The following is a 25,119-nucleotide window of genomic DNA, read 5'->3' as shown; positions in this document are numbered from 1 at the left end:
CTTAATGGGCTTTATTTGTGATTCTAGACTTGAACAACATTTCATTCCATAAAATAGAATAAGTGTTCCCTTAAATAGGTTTTTACAAAGTCAAAGTATGGAGGTTGGAGTGTGGCTCAAGTGGTAGAGCTCTTGCTTACCACGCAAGAGGTCCGAGTTCAAACCCTATTACTACCCTAAAAAACACAATCAAGGTATATGAGTCCGTAGTTCAGAATTAAATTGCTAAATTGCATATGTGGAAATTTGTGAAGGCATTGCTGTAAATAAGCAGAATTGTAGAGCCAGAATAGTTATTTATAAAAAGAGTATTAAAGTTACCAACTGTGAGTTTATAAATTAGATGATTTTCATTCGATATAAAGAAAGGTTATCGGTATATTTTTACTAAATGGGTATTTTATTTCTAGAATTTACTTTTGTTGCCTCTAAATTGTGTCAGAATATAAAAGAGCTTCCCTTAGAGAAAAGTGAGTGGCAGATCTCCTTTCTCCCTTCTCATCCTAAGTTTCAAAGGATTTGGAGGCATCAGAATCAGGTCTCATAACCTGTGTCTTAGTTGTGGGAAGAAGGCTCAGGACAGTGTGCAGAGAGAGGTGGTGAACATGGTGGAGGCAGGACAAACACAGGAGCTGTGGGTTCTGATTATTACCTTAAGAGGGAAATAGATTTGAAATATATTAGGAATAATCCTTTTAGTATCTTTTGAAAGTGCAAGGTAACGTTGCACTTCTAATTTATCCAACTTTTAAAATACCTTTAACATGTTATTTCCTGAAATTATGTAAGTTCTGATAAGGTTGCTTTATCTCTAGGTTGACAACATCTGTACACACATTTCATGTAACAGCTATTCAGAGGACTATTAAATGTAAGTAAAGAATAAAAGTTAAAGTGACAGTTAAAGTCACTTGTCATGTAATAGTTTTATATTTGTCGAAACTGGAAGCAATTATTTCTTTTTCTATATTACTTTATTACCCTACAAACTTAGTATACTAGCTCATACATATATAGAAGTTTTGCTTAATTTTAGGATATTAGTTCTTTTTTTCCCCCTATATTAATTCTATTTTAAATATAAATGTAGCAGCAACAGTATATGTGTGTAGTTCATTTAAAAAAGAATCAGTTCTGAAGAAATAAGATTAACATTTAGAATAGCATGTGTCACCTTCTAGCTCATTTTTAAATTAACTCAGATATGCTCATGCCATCAAGTAGATTCTCAGCATTGAGATGGTAGAAGGAACTTGGATTGAACACAGTCCTGTTAAAAAATAGCTTAAAGCTATTATCATGTACAGATAACTCCATTAGTGATGAAAGTAAAGATAAAAGTAACCCCAGTACTCAGTATTCTCAATTAATGAGCTGCACAGACTATTCTAAGCAGAATTTCCTGAAATGGATAGAGAATTACTGAAAATGTTATCTTCTGTTTTAGTATATTGTATATTTTGCAAATTATTCTATATATTGAGTTTCTAGAATTTTGACTTCCTCCCTCTTTCTCTTTTAAAGGTGCCCTTTAAAGAGGCAGAATTACGATTATGCAATGTATCTACTAACAGTTCTGTACCATGAGTCTTGGGTAAGTGTGGGTGAATGTTCCTGGACTTTGCCAGTGGAATTTAGATGATGCCAGTCAGAATATTCTGTGGTGAATACTCAGTTGAGTATCTGGTGAGCCACTAACTGAGCATGTACGAATCTCCTATTGGTACCAAAAGTGAAGATCTTGAAATAGATTTCAATCAGTTATAGAACTATACTGAAATCATATGCCTAAACCTTTAAAACTCCGTTTCTGAAAAATTTGGAGTTTTTATTTGATTTTTTTGTTGTTGTTTGAGTTTGAACAAAGTTCTCGGTTATGGAAAAGTAACCGTCATGTGTATAACTTGAGAATGTATGGATTTTTCCTGTTTTCCATAACTTGGTAGAAAGGTATTTGAAATGTTAATTGAAATTTTAGGTTAGCACTTAACATAGTGACAGTTATACATTAGGAACAGTTAAGAATAATTCATTATTTAAATAATATTAAAAGTTGTGTTGTGTCTAAATGTATTATTTTTAGTAAAAGTATGTATGTTTTTGAGCGAGATTTTGTATACTTAAGCATCAACTTTCTTGTTTTTTTTTTTTTTTTTGGTGGTACTGGGGTTTGAGCTCAAGGTTTCATGCTTGCTAGGCAGGCACTCTCACTGTTTGAGCCACTCCACCAGCCATATTTTTGTGATGGATTTTTTTTGAAATAGGGTCTCACCAACTATTTGCCCAAGCTGCCTTCGAACATGGATCCTCCTGATCCTCTGCCTCCTGAGTAGCTGGGACTGCAGGCATGAGCCACTGGCACCTGGCTAAGCACAAACTTTTCAGAGTTCAAGTTGGTATCCAATATATTTAGGTAAATCAAAATTTTACATACTGTTTTTAAAATTAAAATAACTATCAATATGCATTCAAACTAAATTTTTTTATAGCTTACCCAACATAGAGGACTCAGTAGAATTTCATAAGAAGAACATTTGAAGGACTAGAGATAGCTGGAGAAGAGAGGCACTCTCTTTATATGTTCAAAGAACTTCATATCAAGAGAACTTTGGATTTTTTTTTGAGGGGGAGTGGTTTTGGGAGGCAGGATCTTGGTATGTAGTCCAGGCCGGCCTTGAACTCATGATCCTCCCGCTTTAGCCTTCTTAGCACCACCGTACTCTGCCCTGTATTTGTTTGTTATGACTCTTAGAGATGCAACAAGACTTCAGTTTATTGAGTAACACATTTCTAAGATCCATCCAAAGATGCAGTGAGCAGAAAATGTTTCATGTATTGGCCACTTAGCCAACATACAGTAAAAGAAACATATTCCTGAGATTTAATAGTTGCATTAAATTGCCTTTGGAGCCTCCTTCTGGCCCTGAGATCCTGTGATTCTGTGAACACATGCAGCTGTTATTCAAACTGCTCACAGCATTTTCATTGGTGTTAATAATAAAACTTTGTTGCTGTTGTTGTTAAGACTGAAGTTTGAACTCAGGGCCTCATGCTTGCAAAGTAAGCACTTTACTGCTTGAGCCACATGTCCAGTCTATTTTGCTCAGGTTATTTTGGAGATGGGGTCTGGAGAACTGTTTGCCCAGGCTGACCTTGAACCTTGATCCTCCCAATTTTATGATTACAGGTGTCAGCCACTGTGTCCAGCTAATAAAACAGTTTTAACATAAGAGATTGAGTAACAAATGAAGGGGGGTGAGGGTGGGGAAGAAGCTTTATTTCAAGTTAGTGAACAACAAAAAGTAGCTACTAGCTCTTTTCTTCTTTTGCAGTCTTCTCCCTGTCATAATTTATCTCCATTTTCTAATTCCTGGTATCAGGAGCAACATCACAACAGCAGTTATTCTCATTCTTGTCAGTTGGCTTTAGAAATGCCTTTGGCTTAAAATGATTAAGCTCCCTTTTGAGTCAGCTCCCTAGCTGCTGTTAAAGAGTAAACAGCCAACAATAAAAGCCAACCAGTTTGAGTCTCTTACTTTGCCAGCAGCCTATAAAGTGAATTTGCCCCAAAGGAAATGAAATGACAGGCATAAATAAATTCAGTGAAAGTTGACTTACCAAATTCTTTTTGTGGTTCCATGACATAGAATCCAATAAGCTTGTATTCTGGATTCATGTAAAAACCTTTGATCTTTAATGCTAATTAGTTGATGCCAGGACAAGGAGCCACATATAACTGTCCTAAACAGATATAATTAAAGAATTCCCATATTAAAATTGGCTCTTAGTCTTTTGTAAACAAGTACCATCAGTGAAGAAGCTTTAAGAGAATGCAGATGAGCCATGAAATTTTGCAGAGGTATTGGAACAGAATTTTTATTGAATCGAAATACTTTTTTCCTTCACCAGCATGGAATTCATGCTTGAAATTGGTGTTACCACCTGGCATTCAATCCAACATTGGGAGAGTCCCTGCTTAATCTATTCCTTTATTTTTTATAGGCTAGCTTCTGTGTACCCTTGGCTTTTCAGCCTTTCCGTGGAAGTTATTTCTAAGTAACATTGAGAGGAGAGTAGTTGGAACCCTTCTGGAAAATTATTCATCTAGACGTTCATATAAGGATGCTACTGTTGTATAATATTCAAGCCAGTTAACTATAGAAGTATCAAAGTTGACTCTAGTACATAGACTTCACAAAGCATAGATTTCAGACATAGAGGCATAGTAATCTTCAAAGAATGATTGTTTTAATGCTGGGAAGGTGATGAAGACACAAAGTGATCAAGACACTGGTCTGCTTGTCCTCAGCAGTTTAAAGAAGCAAAGAGGCTTCTAGAAATTCAGATTGATATTTCAACATTACATACTGTTAGCCTAGGAATGAATTACATTTCAACATTTGGAGCCATGGAGACCTGGGTTCCAGTCCCATTCCCATTGCTTTTTACATGTGTAATGTTTGTCAGCCATTTAGCCTCAGGCTGTTTTTGGGTGGATCAGGAAGAATTTATGTAGTGTCTAGGAAATAATGGGCTCTCAATAAATGGCTATTAACATTGTTAATAATGCTAAAAATGAAGAAACTTTTTTCTTAGAATTTCAAATTAATTTGTTCTTGATTTCTAGGTATTCATTTATTTTTTATTCCTGTGTTCAGTTTGATAGTTTATATAGTCAGATCTGTACCCTACTGTATTTAAACTTAGAACATGTATCCTACTCACAATCCGACATAATGGATTACAGAAGTTACTAAATTTTTACTTTTTGTAATATTCTTTTTTTACCCCTCCCCCTGTGTAATTTTCTTTAATCTAAACTTTCTACAAGTGGATAGGTTAAGAAATGATTGAAGGAAATATTTTGTAAAGGACTTGCACAAAAATATAGACTAAAACACAAACACTGGGCCAAAGAAAAAAGCAATTGCTTTAGAGTTTACAGAGATCTGAAATTTGGATGCTGTTGATAGATTCAAGGGCTGGGCTGCCCTTGGGAACTACCTCTCCTTCACCATGCCCCTGTCACCCCATGTCAACTTTTGCACAGACTGGGAACCTGCTCATTCTTTCAGGATGGGCTCCTCTGCTCACAGTTCACACCAAAACCCCTAAGACTTAGTCCTTTCTCCTATGTTCTCTGTTGGCATCCTCAATAAATGACCCAGATTTTCAGATTTTAAAAAACAAAGAAGGAACAAAAACTTGTAAAGCCACAATCACCATTTCTCAGATTTTATTATATCAGATCTATCAGATTCAATTTATGTATATGCTTATATTAAACAGTGTTTGCTATGTTGTTTATTCTTTCTTACATTCAATAGCTATTTAGTTTTTATGTATCATTGGCCTTCCATATCCACAAATTCAGTCAACCTTGGATCAAAAGTATTTTTTTAAAAAATTGCATCTATACTGAACTTGCATGGACTTTTTATTCTTATCATTCCTAAATAAAGTTTTAAAGCTATTTACGTTGCATTTACATTGCATTGGGTATTACAGGTAATCTAGAAATCATTTAAAAAAGTATACAGGAGGATGTGCATATCAGATACTGTGCCATCTTATTTAAGGGTCTTGAGCATCTGCAAGTTTTGCTGTTTGCAGAGACTCTTGGAACCAATTCCCTATGGATATTGACTCTATAAGGTATGGTGGTAGGAGTCAGTAAGACCATCAGAATAAATCAACCTTTACCCTTAGGAACCTTTGTTTCTGGAGGGAAATTGATGACAGTAATAGTCTCTCGAGCTAGAAAATGGAAATGGGAACATAGTGCTATAGTGACACCAACTGAGATTACTTGTACCTGTGAGCATCAAAGACGTGCTGGTAATTTTGGGAAGTGAGTAGGAGTGAGTATTAAAGAAGTGGGTGAAGACCTTTGTAGATCTAGTGGGTTTAGGGAGCAGGCAGAATCTTGGTGTGGCAGGGAAGAGATAAAGCAGAGGCAGAAGATGAGGCAAATTATAAAGAAGATGTGCAGCTTACTTACAGTGAACATTTGTAACCACAGGGCAGCGGTGTGTGATGTAGCATTTTGCTAATTGTTTGAAAAGGCATTTGTTTCATTAGCTCAGTGTTTATGAAAGAGTAAGCCATCCTTTATCAGATATCAGTTATACTTTTCATCCAAAATGACACATACTGGCTGGCAGAATGACTCAAGTGGTAGAGTGCCTGTCTAACAGGCCTGGAGGCCCTGAGTTCAAGCCCCAGTACTGTCCCCCCCCAAAAAAAAAGAAAAAAAAAACTTAAGCTATATATGTAAAATATGTAAGATAAATACGTAAAAATACATATTGTCAGTTGTTTGTTTGATAGTCTTAGATTCAGAGGTTAAGATGTAATAGGAAAAAAGTTGAGGAACATGCTTGTGGAAACCAGTGGGTTTAGTAATAAATGTTTTTAAAAGTGCTATAAGGGTTGTCTTAGTCAGTTTGAGCTGTCTAACAAATTACCATAAATTGGATGACTTAAACAACAGAAATTGATTTCTCACAGTTCTGGAGGCTGGGAAGTCTGAGATCACGATAGTTGGGTTAGGATAAAAGCCTTCTTCCTGGTTTGTAGTGGCTGTCTTCTTGTTGTGTCCTCATATGGTAAGGAGCAGAGAGAAAAGACACCCACTCTTGTCAAGCTCCAGTCTCCATGACCTAGCTAGCTACCTTCCAAATGCCCCATCTCCAAACACCATCATATTGGGGTTTGAGATTTCAACTTGAGTTGAGCGGGGAGGGACATAGACATTCACCTATAGGAAGAGTCGTATAATTTACTATTTGATTTAAGTAAACTTCTTTTTCAGTAATATAAACTATAGCATACTTGATGGATATTAGCAATAATTAGCTTACTCCTGTTGTGGCAATATAGTCAGAGGAGAAACCAAGCGACACTCGGAGGAGTGGAGAACTCAGATTTTAATTTTACGCTAGCGGGGCCCAGAGGTATACCTGTGTCTGAGCCCTGAACAAAGGATTCACGGGATATTTAAAAGGCAGTACAGGGCATCAGGTTACAAGGAATGTGCTCTCCCATAAATTAGGGGCTAGTAGTAGATTAGAGACCTAAGGTTTAGATAAGAATAGCAGGGGAGTCCTGCTTTGGAAAGTTTATTTACCAGTGGAGACAAAGGAATGCAGGAATGGGTGCTTATCTCTGCATGGTGTCCTTCACCTGGATCCTGAACTTTTGCATGGCTCTAATGGGCAATTCCTCATGTTTTACAGCTCCATTTGAGGTTATAGCTTTTAATTGACAGTTTACTATGTTTTACAACCCTGTTTTAAGGCTATCTTCCTCTTCACTTCTAGATATTAAGTAAAAAATTATAACGTATTTTCAATATATATTTTTACAGTAGCTTAAGATTCTTATTTTTCATCAATATGTAATTTGAATTATGTGTAGATCAGCATTATTTTTCATTTGATTACGTTTTTTCAAATGTTTAAAAGAAAATATTCTAATTTCGCATTATTTTAGATGTTCTTCAGAAATAATTATTCCCATGAGTTTACTTCTTGATGCATATTTATATTTGGCAAAGTTAATAAAATCTGTATTCTAAAACAAGTTGTTTCTCCTACCAAGATGCATTTCTTTAAATGAAGTGTGTATTTTATTTCACACTCTGCATAAACCTACTAATTTTAGTGACTTTTAAAGAAATGCAATTGGCTAAGCATTTAATTGCACCCCCATAATGAGTCTGAACATTAATGGTGTACCAGTTGTTGGCAATAATGGCGCCGATAGGTTTCAGTTCTTACTGCACCCTTAAGCTCCTGTTTTCCAGGGTCACGGTCCTGCCTCAAGTCTAGCTTGAATCCTCCTTCTGCCCCAACCTCCAATCAGCATGAACCATAAGATCCTAACCAATCAGATCATGCTGAGTCCCACTGAGGGGTATTTAAGCCCCTGCTCCTCTCTCCCTCTCTCTCTTGGCTCTCTGCTCCCTCCCTCTCCCACCCGGCAATAAAGAATCTCTTGGCTAGATCACTCCTCTCCACGTGGTCATTTTGGGGCCTATATTTCCTTACACCAGTAACAGTAAAAATGTGACTGTATACCATAGTTTTACTTGAATCCAGATAAATCCATCTGGCCTTTGTTCTAAAAGTGGATCTGTGGTGTTCCAATGAGAGTCACTGTGAGAGTTAACTATGAGAGTCAGCTGTGTTACCGGGAGAGTCAGCTGAGTTTTCTGCTATTTCAGATGATCACCTTGGGCTAACACAAAAAGGAAACCAAAAAGGGGATGGGAGAGGAATTGTTCCCTTTTTAAAAAGTGCTTCAAAGTAATTTGTCTTTTTTTCTCTTTACACAAAACATTTAGTTAATGGCCGGCCCATTTTAAATTAGTTCTAACCTGGAGAGGAAAGGTCAGGTGTTTTGCCCAAGGTTACATTAGCAGAGGAGCTCAGACCTGAACTGTAGTTTCACAGTTTCATATTCTTTCCATAGTATCATATTCTTTACTTTTGTTCAACTTTGATTTGCAGAATATTAAGAAATAAGAGCTGAATCAAATGTGTCTTTAGCTGCTCATTTCTTGTCTTCTCAAACTTAATTGAAAGTTCATCTACATAATCTCATTTCAGTTGAGTCATACAATGTCACCTGTGATAGATACCTGGGCCCTATATAGTCAGAATCTCTAGCTATGAGTATAGTTCTAGAGCTCCTGATTCTGAGCTCTGGTTGTTAATAAGTACCCAGTCTGAGAGGTGTTAATGAGAGATAGGTTGTCCTATCCTTTTTTGTGTGTGAGCTGGGAATTGAACTCACAGTCTTTAGCATGCTAATTGTGTACTCTGCCACTGAACTACACTCCCAGCCAGGAGAGTGACCTGCTTTAAGACAGTTATCTAGTATCAGAACTCAGAGTATAGGCATGAAATGGAGGGGTTTGTCTGACACATACACATAGAGTTTAGACATAATGGGGAAAGCAATGGGCAGCTAGCTGTTCTGTATACTTGAAAGCGGTGTAGAACCATCTTGTTGCCTCCAGGCAAGACATTGTAGTCTAACACTCAGGAGCCCACTGTTGTCTTAAAGCTCTTGTCACAAAAGCTGTAAAACTAGCCGGGCGGTGGTGGCTTCTGCCTGTGATCCTGGCTACTCAGGAGGCAGAGACCAGGAGGATCAGGGTTCAAAGCCAGCCCGGGCACATAGTTCACGAGACCCTATCTCAAAAAACCCTTCACAAAAATAAGGCTAGTAGATGGTTTAAGGTGAAGGCTCTGAGTTCAAACCCCAGTACCACAAAAAAAAAAGTTGTAAATCTAAGAGTCGGATATTTTCTTCTCTCTCCTAGTATCTAATATATGGGCAGGTCTTTTCAGTTTTAGCTTTTAAATGTCTGTTAAAACTATTTCCCCCTCTTTATCTCTGCTGCTACTTAGGTTTTTATCATCTTTTACCTCAATAACTGTTACAGCCTTCTAATTGATATCTCTGTCTGAGTCTGCCTTCCATATTATTGGTAAAGTAGTTGTTCTAGAAAACAAGTTATTGTATCACACTCCCTTATAAAATCCTTCCTTGGTTTCCCATTACCTAAGATAAAGTCTAAACTCCTTAGCACATTATTCATAGCAATTTGGCATTTCATTACTAGCTCCTCGGGAAATAATAGGCTCTGTACCCTATAACTCACCTGTAGTATAAAAGTTATGTTCATAACATATTCTTTCGTAATTCTTCATGTGTTATTCTCTTTGCATATTCTTTTTCCAGTTGATCAGCCTGGCAAGTTTGAGGCAGGCTGGTAGGAAAAGAGTGGGGCTCATGTAGGTTGCCTGGGGATGGGCCAGACCACCCTCATCTGGCTGGGAACTGCCCATGTCCCTACCCACTCATTCATTATTGGGTGGGAACCTCCTGGGCCTGCCCTCCCATGCAGTAGTATAGGTTTTAAAAGCACCTGAAAAAGAAAAGTAGGCTCTCTCCACCTGCACCCCACAGTGCCCTCTGCTTCTTCCGTTTCATCACCTGGCAGAAGAGGTGACTCCTCTTTTCTCAATAAAACTATCCTGCCTCACCCCATCCACGTGCTCTGCTTGGATTTTTTCCATTTGGAGCACAAAAACCAGGATTTTCTGATCACAGACTGCATCAGCATCAGTAACAAATTGATATGAATCTTTTACTATACCTCATATGTAATCTGTCTTAGATGTTTCCTGCCAATCCTTTTCCCTTCCTCCAGTTAACATTCTATTACTTTTATGGCAATTGCCTGTATATAATGTCCCTTCCCTCCACTGGACTATGTAATCACTGGGGGCAGTGACTGTATTTCATTCTTCTTTATTTTCTTAGCATCTAGTATAGCGTCTGGTATATTAGTGTTCAAAAAAATATTTTTAACTTATCCAAATTGAATTTCTTGACATATTAGTTAAAATTTAGCTTTGGCAGCTATATTAGCAATTTTTTTCACTTTTTATCCATTATGCATATTTGCCTCTCCCTGGTTTTTTTATGATTTTCATATTCCTTGAGATTTTTTTAAATGGTTAAACTATTTCATATAGCACAATGCCTAACTTGTAATCATGAGAAGTGAAACTTACTGTGATCCATGTGCTAAGCAAAGGGAGTTGTAAATAAGATGGTAGGAGGTAACAAATCTTTCATTTAGTGAGACAGATACTTCTTTGCCTTTTGTTACTTCAGAACATACTGACTATTGTATCTCTTAGATGGCATTTTTCTTTGTATTAAATTTGTGCTTACAAGGAAGAAAAGATAGGTTCAAATTAAGTTACTCTTTTGTTCTTTTAATATCTTGTTTACCAGGTTTATATTGTTCCTGAGTACAAGTTGTTCTCCCACTAACCACTTACGTGGTTTTGGGCAAATTATTTAATTGCTCTGGGCTTCACTTTCTTGGTCTGTAAAACAGATGCTAATAGTACTAACTCACAGGGTTGTATCCGAGTTCAATGAGTTAATACATGAAAGGACTTTGAATAGTGCCTGGCACAGAGTGAGTGTCCTGATCTCTAGTCAGCCTCATCCATGCCACTTTGTTCTCATTGGCCTTCATTCCCTTCCCTTAATGTGCTAATCTCTTTCCAGCCTTGGGCTGTGCCAGTTCTTCTACTGGGATTATAAGCTTCGTGTCACTGGCTCCTACTCAACTTCAGATCTCCCATTAGATTAGAAGTTCGAGGAGAGCACACTTCGTGGCATGTAGTTGGATCATAAAATTAATTGAATGAAAGAGAAAATGAGTAATTGAGCCAACTGGAAAAGAACAGGATCACATGGAATGTCTGCTCCAGGTTATGGTAAGGCAGGTTCTCTCATTGCATCAGGGAGGAAAAGAAAAAAGAGAGTTCTGTATGTGTGTATGTGCGATTTATACTCATAAGTTAGTTTGTGAATGTAAATGCTTAATGGTTGAGGTTTTAACATAGGTGTCTTCAGTGTAATCCAACTCTTTCCCAAAATGATGCTCCATCTTAGGTCACAATATTTTCAGTTTCCCCCAGAAATTTGAATATGCTGTTGTTTATGCTCTAGAAATTAATATATTCCAACCATACTTCAAAAAATAAACTGGTGGATGTGAGGGCAATCTGGCTGTAACATCTTGTCACCCCATTGATTGCCAGAGTTGATTCAGCTTATGTGGCTGGCTAGGTGGGTGTCCCCTTCCTCCCTTACTGCTCCACGTGTATCCCTCCTGAAGCTGCACTCTCAGTTGAAGAGGACCACCATCTCAAATAAAGGAGGACTGTTCTTTGGTTCAGGGTATATGAGGAGCTGCGCTCCCCTCCTAGATCTTCCAAACAAGCTCAAAAAAGAAACTGGCTGGGGATGTATCTCAGTGAGTAGAGCACTTGGCTAGCATGCATGAAGCCCTGGGTTCAATCCCCAGCACCAGAAAAGAAAAGAAAAAGGAAAGAAAAGCTTGTAATTAACAGACTACATCAGTGCTGGGAATGATATTAAAATTAATAATTTGATGATAAACTATAAGTCAGGGTACAAAACTAAGTAAAATTTAACCATAGCAAAGTTTTTAAACTGTGTTTTTTTTTTCCTTGCTTTTATTTTATTGATTTTACATTTGCTTACATGTGTATACATTGTTTGGGCCATCCACCCCACCCCCCAAATCTGGGCAGAACATATTCCACCCTCTTGTTCTGTGATTTTGTTGAAGGGAAAACATAAGACATAATAAGAAAGGCATAGCATTTTTGCTGTAAACTGTGTTTTTAAGTATTGATTTGGGGCGCTACAATTATAATTTTCCCCTTTTTAGTAATTTCCATCTTTTCTATTAGAATATATGTGAAATTATAATTTGCCAATACTGTATCAGAATTGACTTCTGAATTACTGTCATTTTACTCTTAACCCACTATTTTAGAGGCCCTTAATGAGACAATGAAAACTTTACTTAAAGGCATTGAAGTTTAAAAAAGTTTGAAAAGGAAATTATGAGAAAAAGGCCATTTTAAACAATACAAGTATAAAAATCTTATTTCAAAATTGTTATGTTTAAGTGTAGCATCTTGGAAAAACACTTCTTATTTGCAAGTAGTAGAAGCTCTTTTATTTTTAAGTGTAGCATCTTGGAAAAGCACTTCTTATTTGCAAATAATAGAAGCTATTTTAACTTTCTCCCTTTTTTCTTTCTTTTTTTTTTTTTTTCCTTCAGTAATGGGGTTTGAATCAGAGCCTTGGGCCATTCCACCAGCCCTTTTTGTATTGGTTGTTTTGAGATAGGATCTCACTTTATACACAGGTTGGCCTGGACTGTGATCATCCTATCTGTGCTTCTCTTCATAGCTGGGATTACAGGCACATACCACTGCACCCACCTGTTGGCTGAGATAAGGTTTCATGAACTTTTTTGTCCTGAGCTTGCCTTAAACTTTGATCATCCTGATTTCTGCCTCTTGAGTAGGTACAGACTTGAGACATTGTGCCCATCTTTAACTGCAAAATTTCTAATTGGAGTGTGTCATGTTTCTAGAGTGTCTGTTATATGTTAAATCCAAATGGATTAGATGTAATTTTTCCCAAGTTTTGTCCCTTCCCTCTCTTTTCCTTATTCTGCTTATCTCTGAGGAGGTATAAGTTGTACATATGCTAATAACTCTAAACTCTTTGTATCCCGAGGCCTTTCTCCTGACCACCTTGTACTAATTGAGTTCTCCTTGTTGTAAGTTATGGAAACTCACTCAAGCTAGCATAAGCAGAAAGATAGGGCAAGGGTGCTAAGAGATGTAAGAAATGGGCATGAGTGGAAGCTGGGCAGAGTGAGGTTCCTTAGTTTTGGGGCTCTGCTACCGTATGGGTAACGAGCTTTATTGTCTCTGTCTGTAAACTGACTTCCTATCCTGCTTCAGTCTACAGGTCTGAAAGCATGACCTTGACTATTTCAGGATTTATAGGACTGAAAAATTAAAATAAAATTTTATTTCTCATTGGATTCAAGCTGAAAGGAAGGTATTGTGCTTTAGTCAGCCTTCCTCCAGTCACTGCAAAAGGATACCTAACAGGGAATGTCCCTGTGAGGAGCCAGTAATCTGCGGCTGATAGACTGAATGCATGAAAAACCGACCCAGCTTGGGCCCTGTGAATCAAATTAATAATGCCGTTGCAGTTAGGATTTTTAGAAATCCCAATTTTTTAAAGGCAGATACTGATACGCTACACAAGAAATGATATAATGCCTAGAATTTCCTTCACAGTCATTTAGTAAAGTTTTGGGAAGGGGGCCGTGGTAGAGGCATATATGAAATAAGATTGACCATGAGTGAATCATTAGAGCTGGGTGACAGGTACACGGGTGTTCATTGTGCTGTTCTCTTTACTTTTCTATGTTGGTGAGACTTTCTTAATAAGAGGCTTTTTATAAATCATGAAAACAAAATTGTATTCAATAGAGTTAATAGCATGTGTAAAATGATTGGTTTATAAATTAGTTTTGTTCTAGTAGCTGTGTTTTCATGTTTGGATAATGAGGTGTTTTTACTTTAGCCAACTCTTATTTTTTTTTTTTACATGAAGGGAAATTCAGCAGTTGTTTAATATGAAAAGCCAGCATACCTTTTTCTAAGACATGAAGCATTCATTTAAAAATGCTAAAGCAAGGGTGTCCTAGATGTCTGCCTTCTCATATTGCCTGAGCATGTGGTAGGCTCTCTCTAAATGCTTTTTTAAAGAACATCCTGGGCCAGGAGCGTAGCTCAAGTGGTAGAGTGCCTGCCTAGCAAGCACTAGGCCCTGAGTTCAAACCCCAGTATTGATGATGATGATGATGATGATGATGATGATGTGTCCCAGAATGGTCACAAACCAACAGGGAGCTGTGTTGTGTCTCGACATTTGTTGTCCCTCGACAACAAACTGCTTTTCTTTGCAATTTATTTGTTGAAGAAATCTTGGTGTGTGTTTCCCTGTAGGCTCTCCTATCATTTGGATTTTGCTGATAGCGTCACATAGTACTGTACATCCCACTGTTCTGTGTTTCCTGTAAATCAGTGCATAGATCTAGAGGCTTACTCACACCCTAATTAGGTTTTTTTTTTAGGAAAACTGCTTTGTAATTGGTATTGTAGACTTCCATTAGGAAATAGAATATCTGTTTATCTTTTTGTGAACTTGGCACCATACTTTTTCAAAGTCAGAAATTAAACATTATGGGCTTTTGAAAGTAAAACGTATAGGTTTTTACAGTAGTAACAACTACTGTAAAAACTCAGGAATTGCTAATGCAGACTAAGTTCCTCAAATTATATTTTCACAATCTTACTTAAATATTTTACAATTTCTTCTTTGTATAGAACATTTAAGAGTTGTCCTAGTTTCACATTTGTTGAACTTGTTAAACAGAATCACCATAAACCTTAGGAGAAGCTAATTAGTACAGTATTTTTAAAAAGACTTCAGAATCTCCTAGTTATAATCCCACAGTACAGATTTCATAGTTATGTTAAGTAGCTCTAATGTATATAACAATATAGTTTTCTGTTGCTCCTTGAGGTCATTAATCCTGCCTTCTGCTATATCTAGACTGTTTTTAAACATAGACAGTGATTTATTAATTTCAGACGTTTAGTTTTTCAATTCTACATGGCTGTACTGAGGTTTGAACTTGGCCTTGTGCTTGCTAAGCAGGTGTTCTGCCATTTGAGTCACCCCTCCAGCCCAAAATTGTTCATTTTTAAATTTACAGTATTTATTTTTTTCTCTGCATTCTTTTTTTTTTTTTTTCTTTGAAACAGGATCTTGCTGCGTAGCCCAGGCTGGCCTTTATCTCCTGCCTCAGCCTCCCATGTGCTGGTATTACAGCAATGTGCTGCCACACCTAGCCTTTGTTTTCTTTAACACATTAATCATAGATATTTTAAAGTGTTGTAACTCTGTTATTACGATCAACTGAATGTCTGCTGCTGTCGTTTGTTCTTCCTTAGTTATTAATTTCATTTCCTTGGTTATTATTTTCTTTCCTTCCAATCTTTATTACATGTCAGACATTGTGGAGGGTTTCCTGTTTGTTTGGTTTTAGTTTTTTTAGACAGGGTCTCACTATGTAGCCCAGGATGGCCTCAAATTTATGATTCTTCTGCCTCCACTTTCTGAGTAGCAGGAATTACAGGTGTAAGCCACAGCACTCTGCTCATACATTGTGCCTTGAAAGACCCAAAGAAGCTGTACTTGTATTGACCATCAGAAAGGATTTCCTGTTTTTTCTCTTGAGCAGATAGCAGTCAGGGCCTTATCATTTTAACTCACTTATGATTGAGTTGGGCTAGGGCTAGGCTGCAGGTTTTGTAAGATCTAGTCCACCTCTGGGTTGTCCCTGTTCCTGAAGCACAGCCTTCCAGGCTTGTGATGGGAACTTGGTGAGTCTGGCTCCACGTCTCTGAAAGACTGCTGAATGATCAATTGCTCCTTCCAGAAGTTTTGTGCTTAATCTGTTAACTGCTTAGCTCCTTACAGCTTCACAGTCTAGCAAATGTCTTGAGAGGGAGATTAGTCAGAAGAGGACTTCCTGCCTCTTCCAAATACTGTGAGATTATGGGAGTTTATACACTGCCTTTTATTTATTTATGTTTTTTCCTTTTTCTTTTATTATTCATATGTGCATACAAGGCTTGGCTCATTTCTCCCCCTGCCCCCACCTCCTCCCTTACCACCCACTCCGCCCCCTCCCAATACCCAGGAGAAACTATTTTGCCCTTATTTCTAATTTTGTTGTAGAGAGAGTATAAGCAATAACAGGAAGGGACAAGGGTTTTTGCTGGTTGAGATAAGGATAGCTATACAGGGCATTGACTCACATTGATTTCCTATGTGTGGGTGTTACCTTCTAGGTTAATTCTTTTTGATCTAACCTTTTCTCTAGTACCTGTTCCCCTTTTCCTATTGGCCTCAGTTGCTTTTAAGGTATATGCTTTAGTTTCTCTGCGTTAAGGGCAATAAATGCTAGCTAGTTTTTTAGGTGTCTTACCTATCCTCACCCCTTCCTTGTGTGCTCTCACTTTTATCATATGCTCATAGTCCAATCAGCATATGATAAAATGAGCTCCTTGTCCAATGAGCTCCTTGTCAAAGTCCCTTGTTTTGTTTGCCCTTGATCTAATGTCCACATGTGAGGGAGAACATATGATTTTTGGTCTTTTGGGCCAGGCTAACCTCACTCAGAATGATGTTCTCCAATTCCATCCATTTACCAGCGAATGATAACATTTCGTTCTTCTTCATGGCTGCATAAAATTCCATTGTGTATAGATACCACATTTTCTTAATCCATTCGTCAGTGGTGGGGCATCTTGGCTGTTTCCATAACTTGGCTATTGTGAATAGTGCCGCAATAAACATGGATGTGCAGGTGCCTCTGGAGTAACCTGTGTCACAGTCTTTTGGGTATATCCCCAAGAGTGGTATTGCTGGATCAAATGGTAGATCGATGTGTAGTTTTTTAAGTAGCCTCCAAATATTTTTCCAGAGTGGTTGTACTAGTCTACACTCCCACCAACAGTGTAAGAGGGTTCCTTTTTCCCCGCATCCTCGCCAACACCTGTTGTTGGTGGTGTTGCTGATGATGGCTATTCTAACAGGGGTGAGGTGGAATCTTAGCGTGGTTTTAATTTGCGTTTCCTTTATTGCTAGAGATGGTGAGCATTTTTTCATGTTTTTTGGCCATTTGAATTTCTTCTTTTGAGAAAGCTCTGTTTAGTTCACTTGCCCATTTCTTTATTGGTTCATTAGTTTTGGGAGAATTTAGTTTTTTAAGTTCCCTATATATTCTGGTTATCAGTCCACTGTCTGATGTGTAGCTGGCAAATATTTTCTCCCACTCTGTGGGTGTTCTCTTCAGTTTAGAGACCATTTCTTTTGATGAACAGAGGCTTTTTAGCTTTATGAGGTCCCATTTATCTATGCTATCTCTTAGTTGCTGTGCTGCTGGGGTTTCGTTGAGAAAGTTCTTACCTATACCTACTAACTCCAGAGTATTTCCTACTCTTTCCTGTATCAACTTAAGAGTTTGGGGTCTGATATTAAGATCCTTGATCCATTTTGAGTTAATCTTGGTATAGGGTGATATACATGCATCTAGTTTCAGTGTTTTGTAGACTGCTAACCAGTTTTCCCAGCAGTTTTTGTTGAAGAGGCTGCTATTTCTCCATCGTATATTTTTAGCTCCTTTGTCAAAGATAAGTTGCTTATAGTTGTATGGCTTCATATCTGGGTCCTCTATTCTGTTCCACTGGTCTTCATGTCTGTTTTTGTGCCAGTACCATGCTGTTTTTATTGTTATTGCTTTGTAATATAGTTTGAAGTCAGGTATTGTGATACTCCTGCATTGTTCTTTTGACTGAGTATTGCTTTGGCTATTCTTGGCCTCTTGTGTTTCCATATAAATTTAACAGTAGATATTTCAATCTCTTTAATGAATGTCATTGGAATTGCGATGGGAATGGCATTAAACATGTAGATTACTTTTGGGAGTATAGACATTTTTACTATGTTGAGCATGGGAGATCGCTCCACTTTCTATAGTCTTCCTCAGTCTCTTTCTTCAGAAGTGTATAGTTTTCCTTGTAGAGGTCTTTCACATCTTTTGTTAGGTTTACACCTAGGTATTTGATTTTTTTTGAGGCTATTGTAAATAGAATTGTTTTCATACATTCTTTTTCCGTTTGCTCATTGTTAGTGTATAGAAATGCTAATGATTTTTCTATGTTGATTTTATATCCTGCTACCTTGCTATAGCTATTGATGATGTCTAGAAGCTTCTGAGTAGAGTTTTTTGGGTCTTTAAGGTATAGGATCATGTTGTCTGCAAATAGGGATATTTTGACAGTTTCTTTACCTATTTGTATTCCTTTTATTCCTTCTTCTTGCCTAATTGCTCTGGCTAGGAATTCCAGTACTATGTTGAATAGGAGTGGAGATAGTGGGCATCCTTGTCTGGTTCCTGATTTTAGAGGGAATGGTTTCAGTTTTTCTCCGTTAAGTATAATGCTGGCTGTAGGTTTGTCATATATAGCTTTTATAATGTTGAGGTACTTTCCTTCTATTCCTAGTTTTCTTAGAGCTTTTATCATGAAATGGTGTTGGATCTTATCAAAGGCTTTTTCTGCATCTATTGAGATGATCAAGTGGTTTTTGTCTTTGCTTCTGTTAATGTGGTTTATTACGTTTATTGATTTTCGTATGTTGAACCACCCCTGCATCCCTGGGATGAAGCCTACTTGGTCGTGGTGAATAATCTTTTTGATGTGTTGCTGAATTCGGTTTGCCATTATTTTGTTGAGGATTTTTGCATCAATGTTCATTAAGGAGATTGGCCTCTAGTTCTCCTTTTTGGAGGTGTCTTTGCCTGGTTTTGGGATAAGTGTAATACTGGCTTCATAAAATGTGTTTGGCAGTTTTCCTTCCCTTTCTATTTCATGGAACAGTTTAAGGAGGGTTGGTATCAGTTCTTCTTTAAAGGTCTGATAGAATTCAGCAGAGAATCCATCAGGTCCTGGACTTTTCTTTTTTGGGAGACACTTGATTGCTGCTTCAATTTCATTTTGTGTTATAGGTCTATTCAGGTGATTAATTTCCTCTTGGTTCAGTTTTGAATGATCATATGTATCTAGAAATCTGTCCATTTCTTTTAGATTTTCAAATTTATTTGAATATAGGTTCTCGAAGTAGTCTCTGATGATTTCCTGGACTTCCATGGTGTTTGTTGTTATCTCCCCTTTTGCATTCCTGATTCTACTAATTTGGATTTTTTTCTCTCCTCATTTTAGTCAGGTTTGCCAGGGGTCTATCGATCTTGTTTATTTTTTCAAAGAACCAACTTTTTATTTCATTAATTCTTTGTATGGTTTTTTTGGTTTCTATTTCGTTGATTTCAGCTCTTATTTTTATTATTTCTCTCCTTCTATTTGTTTTGGGATTTGCTTGTTCTTGTTTTTCTAGGAGTTTGAGATGTATCATTAGGTCATTGATTTGGGATCTTTCAATCTTTTTAATATATGCACTCATGGCTATAAACTTTCCTCTCAAGACTGCCTTAGCTGTGTCCCGTAGGTTCTGGTAGGTTGTGTTTTCATTTTCATTGACTTCCAGGAACTTTTTAATTTCCTCTTTTATTTCATCGATGATCCATTGTTCATTAAGAAATGAGTTATTTAGTTTCCAGCTGTTTGCATGTTTTGTGTCTTTACTTTTGTTGTTGAGTTCTACTTTTACTGCATTGTGATCAGATAGTATGCACAGTATTATTTCTGTTTTCTTATATTTGCTGAGACTTGCTTTGTGCCCTAGGATATGATCTATTTTGGAGAAGGTTCCAAGGGCTGCTGAGAAGAATGTATATTGTGTAGAGGTTGGATGAAATGTTCTGTAGACATCTACTAGGTCCATTTGATCTATTGCATATTTTAGATCTTGGATTTCTGTATTGAGTTTTTGTTTGGATGACCTATATATTGATGATAATGGGGTGTTAAAGTCTCCCACGACCACTGTGTTGGCGTTTATATATGCTTTTAGGTCTTTCAGGGTATGTTTGATGAAATTGAGTGCGTTGTCATTGGGTGCATACAGATTGATGATTATTATTTCCTTTTGGTCTATTTCCCCTTTTATTAGTATGAAATGTCCTTCTTTATCTCGTTTGATCAATGTAGGTTTGAAGTCTACATTGTCAGAGATAAGTATTGCTACTCCTGCCTGTTTTCGGGGGCCATTGGCTTGGTAACTCTTCTTCCAGCCTTTCATCCTAAGCATATGCTTATTTCTGTCGGTGAGATGAGTCTCCTGTAAGCAACAAATTGTTGGATCTTCTTTTTTAATCCATTTTGTCAAACGGTGTCTTTTGATGGGTGAATTAAGTCCGTTAACATTAAGCGTTAGTACTGATAGGTATGTGGTGATTCCTGCCATTTAGTTGTTTTAGTTGTTTGAAGGTTTGATTGTGTGTACCTAACTTGATGTTACTCTCTACTGTCTTGCTTTTTCTTTTCCTGTGGTTTGGTGCTGCCTGCCTTTTCATGGTTAAGTTGGGTGTCACTTTCTGTGTGCAGAATCCCTTGCAGAATCTTTTGTAATGGTGGCTTTGTGGTCACATATTGTTTTAGTTTCTGCTTATCATGGAAGACTTTTATTGCTCCATCTATTTTGAATGATAGCTTTGCTGGGTAGAGTATCCTGGGATTGAAGTTATTTTCATTCAGTGCCCGGAAGATCTCACCCCACGCTCTTCTTGCTTTTAATGTTTCTGTTGAGAAGTCTGCTGTGATTTTGATGGGTTTACCTTTGTATGTTACTTTTTTTTCTCTCTTACAGCCTTCAATATTCTTTCCTTAGTTTCTGAACTTGTTTTAATGATGATATGTTGTGCGGTAGTTATACTTTGATATGGTCTATTTGGTGTCCTGGAGGCCTCTTGCATCTGTATGTGAATATCTTTCTCTAGATTTGGGAAATTTTCCATTATTATTTTGTTGAATATATTACGCATTCCCTTCGCTTGCACCTCTTCTCCTTCGATGCCCATGATTCTCAAGTTTGGTCTTTTGATGGAGTTGGTGAATTCTTGCATTTTCTTTTCACAGGTCTTGAGTTGTTTAATTAATAGTTCTTCAGTTTTTCCTTTAATTACCATTTCATCTTCTAGTTCTGAGATTCTGTCTTCTTTTTGTTTTATTCTGCTGGATTGGCCTTCTGTTTTGTTTTGCAGTTCTGTTTCGTTCTTTTCTCTGAGGTTTTCCATATCCTGGCAGTTTTCCTCCTTAATTTTGTCCATTTTTGTCCTGAGTTCATTTATCCATTTATTCATTGTGTTCTGTCTTTCCCTTTGGTGTTTATACAGTGCTTCTATGGTTTCCTTTATTTCTTCTTTTGCTTTTTCAAATTTTCTATTTTTATTGTCTTAGAATTTCTTGAGTGTCTCCTGTACATTTTGGTTGACCCTATCCAGTATCATCTCTATAAAATTCTCATTGAGTACTTGTAATATGTCTTCTTTTAAATTATTCTTGTGGGCTTCATTGGGTCCTTTGGCATAGTTTATCTTCATTTTGTTGGAGTCTGGATCTGAGTTTCTGTTCTCTTCATTCCCCTCTGGTTCCTGTTCTAATTTTTTGCTGTGGGGAAACTGGTTTCCCTGTTTTTTCTGTCTTCCCGTCATTGTCTTTGGTGTTGTTACTGTCCCTGTACTGTGTGCAATTAAGTATTTTCTAGCTTGTAATAATAACAATGGTAATACTTAGAATGGAAGGGTGAGCTGAAATGGAAAGCAAGAAGTTAAAGAAAAGGGGAAAACAAATATACAGACAAGAGGGAGAAAGCAGAACAAGGTATCAGACAAGAGAGTTTCATGTTATAAACAGGAAGTGTTAGTGTACTAATCGACAGTACGCTGAACAGACATTAGAGAGACAGAGAGAGGATTGAAAATCAAAGATAAAAAAATAAAAAATAAGTAAATGAAAGTAATATCTCTATATAAAAATGAATTAAAATAAAATGGAAAATAGAAAAAAAAAATAAAACCCAAAAAACCAATGCAGTTTCAGTCTTAATAATTTGGGTGTCCGTCTCAATCTGCAGTCCTGGAGTTGGTGCCTCAGATGTTGTTCTGTAGTTGTCTCATCAAAGGGGATGCATAAAGTAGAACAAAACTACACACACACACACACACACACACACACACACACACACACACACACACACACACACACACACAAAAGCCCCACCAAGTGTCCCCAGTTCAAATGCAATACAGTTTCAGTAAGTTTTTCGGCTTGCAGGTGTAATTTGGTTGTTCTCTCATCAAAGGTAGGGAGAAAAAGAAAAAAAAGCGTGTGGAGACAGTTCTGAGAATGGTATCTGCAGCTGTGGCTTGTCTCCCTGCTGCTGTCAGCCTGCTGTAGCTGGCAGTGTTATTTATGCAGATCTCTGGGGTGAACTTAGCACTCACCTGGTCCCACAGGCTTTGTTTGTTTAGAGTTCTCCTGTGCGGGAGCCTCTGCTACAGGCTGTCCCCTTTTCAAGCACTGGGAAAGGTGACACTGCCCCCGCGTTGTCAGGCCTGCTGTTTATTTACAGTTCATGTGGGAGGTGGGTCTTCCCTCCTCTCCTGTGCAGTTTTCCTCCCACTGCCACTTTCACAAGCTTTCCTGCTCCTGCTTACTGGGCGGTGCTGCTGCTCCTGCCGGCCGCCATCTTTATTTACAATTCACGTGGGAAGTGGGTCTTCTCTCCTCTCCTGTGGAATTTTTCTCCCTCTGCCACTCTCACAAGCTTCCCGGCTCCTGGTTGCTGGGTGCGCGCCCTGCTCCCGCCAGAGGCTCTCCTGCCCACCCAGCTTGTTTATTTACAGTCCCAGGAAGGATTCCCTTCCCCCAATCTTTAGCACTCAGGGCGCCCCACCCTCTTTCCCATGTGTCTTTATTGTTCTTATTGCTTATTACTCAGTTTCTCTTTTTTGTTCCCCGGGTGGAGGTCAGTCTGTCCAGGGGGCTATGCTGCTCTGGCCCAGGCTTGTCTGTGGGAGTTGTTTGGTTCCGCGAAGCCACCTGGTCAGCGTCTTCCCAGTGGGTGCCGGCCACTGGTGGCCCTGGGGGCCCCCCTTGTTTCTCCGTTTAATGTGAAGTGGAGATTCTCTGCACCAGCTGGAGGTGTGGAGGGGTCAAAGTTATGCCTTTTCTCGGTGATTATGCATGCAAAGTGTGTCTCCAGCATCTCTCCAAGATTTCACTATAGGAGGCTTGCTTTCTGCTTCCTACCTCTATCCACCATCTTGGAATCCTCCTGGATAATCTATACACTGCCTTTTAGAAGCCTGGTCCTGACTTCCAATTCCTCTATGTAGCCCAGCACTAAAACTGGTCATGTCTGTGGCTTCCCAAATTCTAATCTGTCACGTAAGCCCTGGCTGATAGATCAGACCTTACTCATTTCTCTTTTACTAAATAGAGTCCTTTTGCATGGACCGATTCAGTCTTATTCTTGTACAGAATTGGAAAATGTCCTCAAGGAGCAAAATAGCTGGGGCTTGAACTCAGGGACTCTACCACTTGAGACACTCCACCAGCCCTTTTTTGTTTTGGGTAGTTTCAAGATCGGGTCTCTCGAACATTTGCCCGGATGGCTTCAAACCATGATCATCCTGATCTCTGACTTCTGAGTAGGTAGAATTATAGACATCAGCGCCCAGCTTAAAAAATGTATTTTTAATTGACTTATTAATTATACATATTTATGGAGCACAGTTATGATAAGTTGATAAATGTATCTGACGCACAATGATCAGATCAGGGTAATTAGTATTTCCATCTCCTTAAACATTTACATTTCTTTGTGTTTGTGTTTTCAAACTCTCCTTTATGAAATACAAGTTGCTGTAAACTGTAGTGACCCTTCTATGTGGTAAAACACTAGAATTTATTTCTTGAACTGTCTTATTCCCTCCCTACCTTACCCTTTCTAGCCTCTAGAAATTGCTATTCTGTGTTTCCTTCTTCCATGAGATCAACTATTTTAGCTTTCATGTAAGAACATACAATATTTGGCTTATTTCATGTAACACATTAATCCCCGAGTTCTATGCATTTTGCTGGAAGTGACAGTTTTATTCCTTTGTAAATTTTTTTTATATTTATCATGGGGCTTTGGAAATTAGATTTCTTTTTTAATCCTAACAGTGACCTGGTACAAAATGTTTTTAAGAGAGGCTTACTTTTGGTCTTATTGGTCATAAAATGTGACCTGAATGGATGAGGATCTGTCTGTCTATCTATCCATCTATCCATTTATCCATCCCTTCTGTTTAGAGATGGTATCTCCACAGGTCTGGGTATTGTAATCTGAGTTGTTTAGACCAAAAAAGCTTACACCCAAAGGCAACTGCATGAAAACTGAAGATAACGTAGTTATTTTAAAAAGAGGTATGTAAGAAAATGAATTCTGGCTGTGGGTATTGGTCAGTGGTAAAGTGCTGGCCTAGCATGTGCAAGGCTCTGGGTTCAGTCCAGAGCACTGCAAAAATAACATCATCTTCATCTGAGGTTCATTTATCAGGAAGATAGGAAGTAACAGCATTATGAAAATACCACCTTGGACAGTTTTATTATTTATTTTTATTACTGTTATACTGGGGTACATTGTGACATTTACCAAAGTTCTTACACTATATCGTAGTTGAATTCACTCACTCCATCCTTCTCCTTTATCCCTTCTTTCCCCCGTTTTCCTGGAATAGTTTTGAAAGGCCTCATTTTTCCATTTTCAAGTGGTAGAGTTCTTACCTCACATCCATGAGTCCCTGAGTTCCAATCTCCACTGCAGCAGAAAAAAAAAAGGAAGAAAAATGTCACCTTTAGATAAGTGACAAAGAATTAAAACCTCTTATTTGTGTATATTCTATCAGGTTTAAAGATACCAGTCATTTTGTGAGTGGGAATAAAATGATAAAACATTTGGGGCAAGTATGTATAAATTCGTATTACCTTATTTTGTTGTTGTTTGATGCCTAAGCTGGCCTCAAACTCATGATCTTCCTGCTTTTGCCTCCTGAGAGCTAGGTGTATTTACCTTTAGAGTTTCACCTTACTGCTTGATAGT

The 25,119-nt window shown here is 37.8% G+C and overlaps 1 protein-coding gene across 1 annotated transcript in view; it reads left to right on the top strand.

Annotated features, from left to right (window-relative positions):
- LOC109679861 (small ribosomal subunit protein mS35) overlaps positions 1-25,119 on the top strand; it is a 49,908-nt gene that overhangs the window by 18,794 nt on the left and 5,995 nt on the right. The window contains 1 exon segment of the mRNA XM_074083039.1: positions 1,525-1,594. Coding sequence (XP_073939140.1) covers positions 1,525-1,594 — 70 coding nt within the window.

This window comes from Castor canadensis, chromosome 8 (genome assembly GCF_047511655.1).
Source record: "Castor canadensis chromosome 8, mCasCan1.hap1v2, whole genome shotgun sequence".
In the NCBI taxonomy this organism is placed as follows: Eukaryota; Metazoa; Chordata; class Mammalia; order Rodentia; family Castoridae; genus Castor; species Castor canadensis.
The sequence above is the reverse complement of the archived record's forward strand: the minus strand, read 5'-3'. Positions and strand labels throughout refer to the sequence as shown.